The following is a 6,456-nucleotide window of genomic DNA, read 5'->3' on the forward strand; positions in this document are numbered from 1 at the left end:
AAAAAAGATGACATTTTAGCTTTTATTATTTTATATTTGGCCAGGACTTTTAAAGGAAGGACTTTTAAAGGAAACATCAAACATTCACTTTTCTGTAGGTCTAGAAAGGATTCAGACTTCCCCCACCCCCGCCTCCCAGAGGATTTCTATTGGCCCTTCTTATATTCACGCCGCAAATTAGTTGGGAATAGCAGTATTTATACTAGATCAGCAACGTCTGGTTCTTATCCAAATGTTCCACCTAAAGAGGATGCCAGTTCTCATGCATTGGACAGCCCACCCTGCAGCATTCCTGAGAATTGTACAATATAATCTTGAAAGTCAGCAGAGTGGATTATCCACTTTTTTCTGGACTTGAACTTGTGACCTTAACAGTAGCACAGCAGAAAGCAAATGTGCTATGCACTTTGCCATAGTAACCTTCCATGTATTCTTTTCAACTTAAATACACACAATTGAAACAGCTACAATTTTGGAAAATTATGTACAAACCCTATATTTTTTTCTTTTTTTGATTACATATAAATACAAATTAGCTATTCTTCTAAAAAGTGGTTATAATAGTAAATAAATACAAAATAAGAATCTGACCATTATACTTCATGTGCTGGGGTTAAACCCATATAAAATGTACAACTAAAATACATTTAAAATCTTTAAAGGAATATTTCTCTGATTAAAATATTTGTTTTCCCAACTTTTTCGTAGACATAAATATATTTTCAAAATAGTTGTGTTTTTTTTTCTTTCCATTTCATTACATAAATAAAGTCTTCATTGGGAAATATTAAAGTGTCAGCTATTTCTTTTTTTTTTTTTTTTTTTTTGCATTTGTCTAATATATTTGCTGTGTCAGCGGCACCCACAACCCTCCACGACCATATCCTGGTAGTTCTTTAATACAACTTTTTCGTTTTCATCAAGGTAGAGCATGGAAATAGCACTCAGTTCTGTCGGCACACAGCAAGCCTTGGGGATTTTGGAATTCACCGAATTGACCAAAGTCTGAACAATGGCATGGTTTGTTGAGTTTAGGTGGTCTGCCAGCGGAAAAGGACATTCCCCATGGCAGTAAAAGGCACTATACCCCGGCGGGGCCACAATCCAGTCATTCCACCCCACATCATTGAAGTCCACATATAATGGATGCCTTTTGCAACTGTATTTGTGGCGTTTACGCTGTTTGTGTTTCGCTTGACGCTTTTCTCTTTTATGGAGCGGGTGTCCCTTGCCATCATGCCCAAACGTCACTAACAACGGCCTCAGCTGAGACCAGCTATCTTCATCCTGATGTAAAGACCTGCTAATCCTAACGTGCCTCTTGGAGGCACTGTTCTCTTTGTCCAAGTGAACCACCTCTACCACAAACCCATGATTAGGTTGTCCATGTGCAATCCACCTCAAAACAGCAGGCGTTACATCAAAACTTTCCCATTTACTTGCATTATGATGCACCAACCTGGTGTCCAAAAGTCTTGTGACAGGGTCCTTAGAGGTGGCTGTGGCTGGCTTTATAATTTCATAAATATTAATGCGGTGATGGTAGCTGCTGTTGTTCTCAAAGGCTCCGTGCACCTGTTTCCGAAAAATCTGGAGTTCAGCTGAGGTGATAGACTCCTCGTTAGGGATGGAAGTTAAATTAAAGAAGAAGCGCCGTGATGTTTTCCCACTCGTTTCTGGCAGTTCTTCCAAAACTTCTAATGTGATTAAACAGGAAAAATAAAAAAAAATAAATAAAAAAAAAGAGGAAAAAGGAAAGAAAATCAGGAACTGAGACAAGCAACCAAACCCTTCAAGACAGTCTGCTTTTGGCAACTTCCAAATGACAGCTAACACACGTGGCACACGAGATCTGAAAGACTTTCCAGCAGAAAATACCATCTCCCTTGTCTTTCTGTTTGTTTTGCAAGCATATATAGCATCAAGTCAAAAATGCTTCATTCATTGTTATGCATTCAGATTGAATACTGGTGCCCTTTGCATTCCAGGTGCTCCTCATAAGTAGCAAGAAATTTGGAATTAATTTGGAATTCAAGGACAGGGTGAGAAAACCCAAGCCCTGAAGTTAGCGGGCAACCATTAAAACCAGTTGAGGACTTTGGGTAACTATTGCATTTCTGCTTTTTTCAAGAATACAGCTCTAACATCAATCCCTTAAACTCCATTCTGAAAAACATTACTCTGCAATTTAGGTGACTTACAAATCTAAACTTACGGATTTTTGTATCTTTAGTTAGAGACAGTGAACTCAGTAACTGTAATGGTACTTTACATGGTACAGCCTAGTATTTACCCAAAAGGGACATAAAGAACAGCAGGAAGATTTAACTGGTAAAAAGGAGGTGGATGATAAAGGGATAACAAAACAAGTCACCTCCAAAAAACAAGTTTTCAAAACCACCAAAAACAAAAATTCAAGAAGTCACTAAACCCCAGGCCATTCTCACCTTTGAGTCAACAAATTTCTGAATGGAGCTCCAGAGGGAGTAAAACATACCTAGGGCTGCTAAGTACATTGTTGCTACAGACATAGAAGAAATTAGAAGTATTTGCCAAAACAAAGCTCCCTCAAGTCATGGTTTTTAATTATGGTGCTGAAGAAAAAAAAGATCACTTTCTAAGGGGAAGGCATAACTGCTGTCAGCAGTTCTTAGTCATGCAACCATTCCCCACTGAATCCACTACAACTTTTTGCATAAGGCAAGAGTCAGCCTTAGTATTTCAGGACCAGATCAACATCTGTAAATATGCAGATGTTTTGAATGGTCACTAGGCAAACTTAATGCTTTCAAGAAGCCACTGATGCAGAGTGAAAACTCATTGAGAAAGTGGGAGCCACGCTTTCTAAACCTTGTGAAAGATACGAAATTGCTTTCCTAACAAAACCAGCCCTTGCCGTAACAGTATGACTGCTTCAAACTGCAGATTGTTACATTTGCCTAAACATTATCAACTTTGCCCTTTCAGCTCCTCTCTGGCTCGGCCCCTTGCCTACCATCCTTGGGTTTAATGGGAATGACCCACGCACTGGTTTTTCCCCATTTACTGCCAGGTGTTTACTTCCCATGTAGGGAAATGTGGAAGAGGAGAGGTTGGATTTCATCATTCATCTCCTTTCTCCTGACAAGGCTTTCCATTAAACAGCACATCCACTTCTCCGAGGCCACCTCCTTCATCCATCAGAAACTTAAATACTAATGGATTTCTTTTCTCGACACAGTTTCATGTTAAAAGCATGGGAAAACTGCGTTTTCATTACTTTTGCAGCGGGGCCACTGCATGCCAACACCGGAGACCAGCAGCCAGGAACAATTACAACCTGCGGAAATGTTTCCCAAAAAGCACGTGAGCGACACGTGCCCCACCAGCTCCACGGGCCTACCTGTGCCTTGGCTGATGCCACAGCCACTGTTTTGGCTACAAGAGCCAGAAAAAGCACCCAAAGGCTGAGTATGGCCTGTCCCAGAGCGTCGGCTGCCTCGGTGGGCTGCAGGTGAGAAGGGGCAGCAGAGGCGCTGCTGAGGCACCGCAGGTGAGAGACAAACCCCGGGGAGCCCTGGCGTGGGTCCGGCTACATCGCTCCTCGACGGCAGCGCCAGAGGAGGTCGCGATTGATTGTCTCATTGATCTCTCACGGGGATTAGACAAGGATTAGAAACCTCCGCAGCGGCCCGGCTCAGCCGCGCATTAGGGAGCCTTTGCTGCTTTCCAGCCTCGCAGGAAAGCGGCGGCCTGTGGGAACGCTTAACGCGGAGCAGGTTTACCGGGAAAAGCCAATAAACGGGAGCGCCCCGTCGGTCGGAGGGTGGGGAGAAGGGAGGCAAAAGCTCCTCAGCGGAGCCCGCCGGGCATCGCGCCCAGCCGGGAGCGCCCGTGCCCCGCGCGAACCCCGCGGTACCGGCGGGAGGAATCCGCCCCCCGCTCCTCCTCCAGCCCTGCCCTTCCCTCCGCTCCCGCAGCCCGCCGAGCCCCCGCCCGCCCGTACCTTCGTGGTGGAAGCTGCGGACGGTGTTGGCGCGGCTCGCCGCCCGCTCCAGCGGGAGCCCCAGCGCCGGCGGCTGCCCCAGCTGCTGCCCCGCGTGCAGGCGGTAGAGGTCCAGCATGTAGGGCGGGATGACGACGTCCTTGCCGGGGCTGGGCCGCCGCTTCAGCCCGAACATGTGGAGCAGGCGCAGCTCGAACTCGCTGAGCAGGTCCTCGGGGCGCTGCGCGGCCGAGGCGGCGCGGCCCGGCTCGATGAAGCGCCGCCGACCCACCTCCGGCATGAGCCCGGCCGCGCCGCCCAGCAGCGCCTGGCACAGCAGCAGCGCCAGGAGGGAGCGGGTCACGGCAACCATGATCAACCTGCGCGGAGGAGGAGGAGGAGGCGATGGGAGCCAGTCAGCGCGGACACCGCGCCGGGGGAGGGGGGACACGGGCGGACTCGGTCCACAGGTGGGACCCAGCCCGGCACCGGGCCATGGTCGGCGGAGTCCCCGCCGCGGACCGGCCGGCGGATCCCCCCTCGGGGCCGCTTCAGGTGCGCGGCGGCACCGAAAGCCCCGCGGCAGGAGATCAAAGGGAGCGCGGCGGCCGGGCCCGGCCGGGCGGCGCAGGGGAGCGGAGCGGGGCGCTCCGCAACAAAGGAGCGCGGAGGTGAAGGGGAGGAGGGGGCGCAGGTGTGCCCCGGGCCGGGCACGGCACCGCTCCGCCGGCAGGGGAAGGGGCGGCTGCCCAGCCTAGCAAAGCGACCTCCCAGCTGCGCTCCCGTCCCGACCCCCGGGCTCCCCCCAGACACCCCGCTGAGCCGAGCCGCGGGGGCTCGGGGCCGGCTCCGCTCCTCCCGCGGCGGGGCAGCGGCTTCCCCCAACGGAGGGAAAAGGAAAGTTATTTTCCCTCCGTGAAGTGAAAAAAAGGGAAGGAGGAAAGTAAAAATCCTGCTACGTCCTCAGCCAAACCCACAGGCTGACATTCTCCCCCGTGAAAATCTGGGCTGGATTATTATAATAACAATAATAGTAGTTATGATTAGTGTCCCGTCCCCCCTCTCTCTTCCAGAGCGCTAGCACCTCCGCCGTGGCCCACGGAGTCATCCTGCGGAGAAGGCTTTCAGCGGATCTGCGACCGCCGGAGCTATACCTGTGTGCAGCAGCAGGGGTTGTGTCTGCAGGAGGGTGTTCTGCTCTCGGGGTGTTTTTCCCGCATCACTTGGTGTTACTCCAAACTTCTCTGCTGCTCCTCTACAGCTGCCGAGCAGAAAATAGAAGTTCCCTGAAGTGCAGTCCGCCTCGGAAACATACTTTTAGCAGCTGGTTGAGGAGGCAGAAGGCAAGTCCCGGCCAGGGAAAAGGCTTCTCCCTTTTAAAAGCAGCGATCAAAAAGTTGTTGCTCCTTCTTTTTCTTTTTTCTTCCTCCTCCTCGCCTGTGTGCGTGTGCCTGCCCGTGAATGGGTCCCTACGTGTCTACGGAGTTAAAAGGCTCCTTTTAAAAAATGTCCTTTGCATCACGCTTATCGGACAGATGGTCATTTACCGAGATTCCCGCAGCAACATCAAGATGAAGTTTGACTTGTCTCCGCTCCCTTAAAAAAGAAAGGAAAAAGGAGGGAGGAGGGTAAAAAAAAGGGGGGAAAAAAAAAAAAAAAAAAAGGGTGGGGAGCCGCCCGCCGCCGTCCCTCGTGGAGCGGCCGCGTTAGGGCAGCGCGCCGGGCTCCCCGCCGGCCCCGCACCGCACCATGGCCGGGGGTGGCCGCCCGCCGCCGCCGCCGGGGCTTTTTGTTGCGCGGCGATGTCACGACCCCGGAGGCTCGGGGGCCCGCGCCAATCACAGCCGCCCTGTGGGAGCGGGCTGCGGCCCCGCACGGCTTTTAAAGGAGACGCCGCCTCCCTCCCTCGCTCCTTCCCTCCCTCCTCCCTCGCCCGCTCCCTCCCTCGCCGCGGCTGCCGCCCGCGCCCGGGTCGCAGTGCCGCCGGGGCGAGCGATGGGGCGGACGGCTGTCCCGTTAAACCGCGGTACCGGCGGCTGATCCGATGCGGGAAGACCCCCAGCAGGGCCGGTCCCTTGCCCCGCTCCCTGCAGCCGCACCGGAGCGGGACCGGGCCGGGTCGAACAATGACCCATTGTAGAGCCCCGAGTGCTCCGCCGCCGCAAATCGGATTAGCGCCGTGCCCCGGACTGCCGGGGTGGTAAGGTGTGAAGGTCACGTAAGGTACCGGGAGAATCCCGGTGCTTTGAAACCACTTTAAGTATATGTATCTCCTTATTTATTATTCTCCCTTCACCAGCGCGCGGAGCCCGCTGCCCGAGCCGGAGGCTGGAAACGCGAGGGGTTTCCTCGCTCTCTCCTCCCCGCAGGAGAAGCGCCCCGGCTCGGGAGGAGCCTCCTCCCGCAGCGCTGCTGCGGCGCACCCGATGCGGGCTCAGCATCGTGCGGGCGGCGGAGGGGCTGGGTTGAGTTGGGTGGTGTTTTTTTTTAAG

General features: G+C 52.4%; 1 protein-coding gene across 4 annotated transcripts in view; it reads right to left on the minus strand.

The window, feature by feature from the left end:
• The window catches only part of BMP2 (bone morphogenetic protein 2), a 102,392-nt gene extending 96,688 nt beyond the window's left edge, over positions 1–5,704 (minus strand). For 3 of the 4 annotated variants that reach the window (XR_007629008.1, XM_050316086.1, XM_050316087.1), the window contains exons 1-3: positions 5,119–5,704; positions 3,986–4,344; positions 1,460–1,697 (exon numbers count right to left, since the gene is read on the minus strand). Coding sequence is in view for 3 of the 4 variants with exons in the window: in XM_050316086.1 (XP_050172043.1) it covers positions 1,460–1,697; positions 3,986–4,337 (590 nt within the window). In the remaining variant the exon portion in view is untranslated. Of the gene's footprint in view, positions 1–111; positions 1,698–3,985; positions 4,345–5,118 lie in introns of those variants that run through there. The other variant, XM_050316085.1, reaches the window with a different exon arrangement.
• Positions 5,705–6,456: the final 752 nt, after the last annotated feature.

The sequence above is a fragment of the Myiozetetes cayanensis genome, unplaced genomic scaffold (genome assembly GCF_022539395.1).
Source record: "Myiozetetes cayanensis isolate MyiCay16 unplaced genomic scaffold, myiCay2020 scf2-11, whole genome shotgun sequence".
Lineage (NCBI taxonomy): Eukaryota > Metazoa > Chordata > Aves > Passeriformes > Tyrannidae > Myiozetetes > Myiozetetes cayanensis.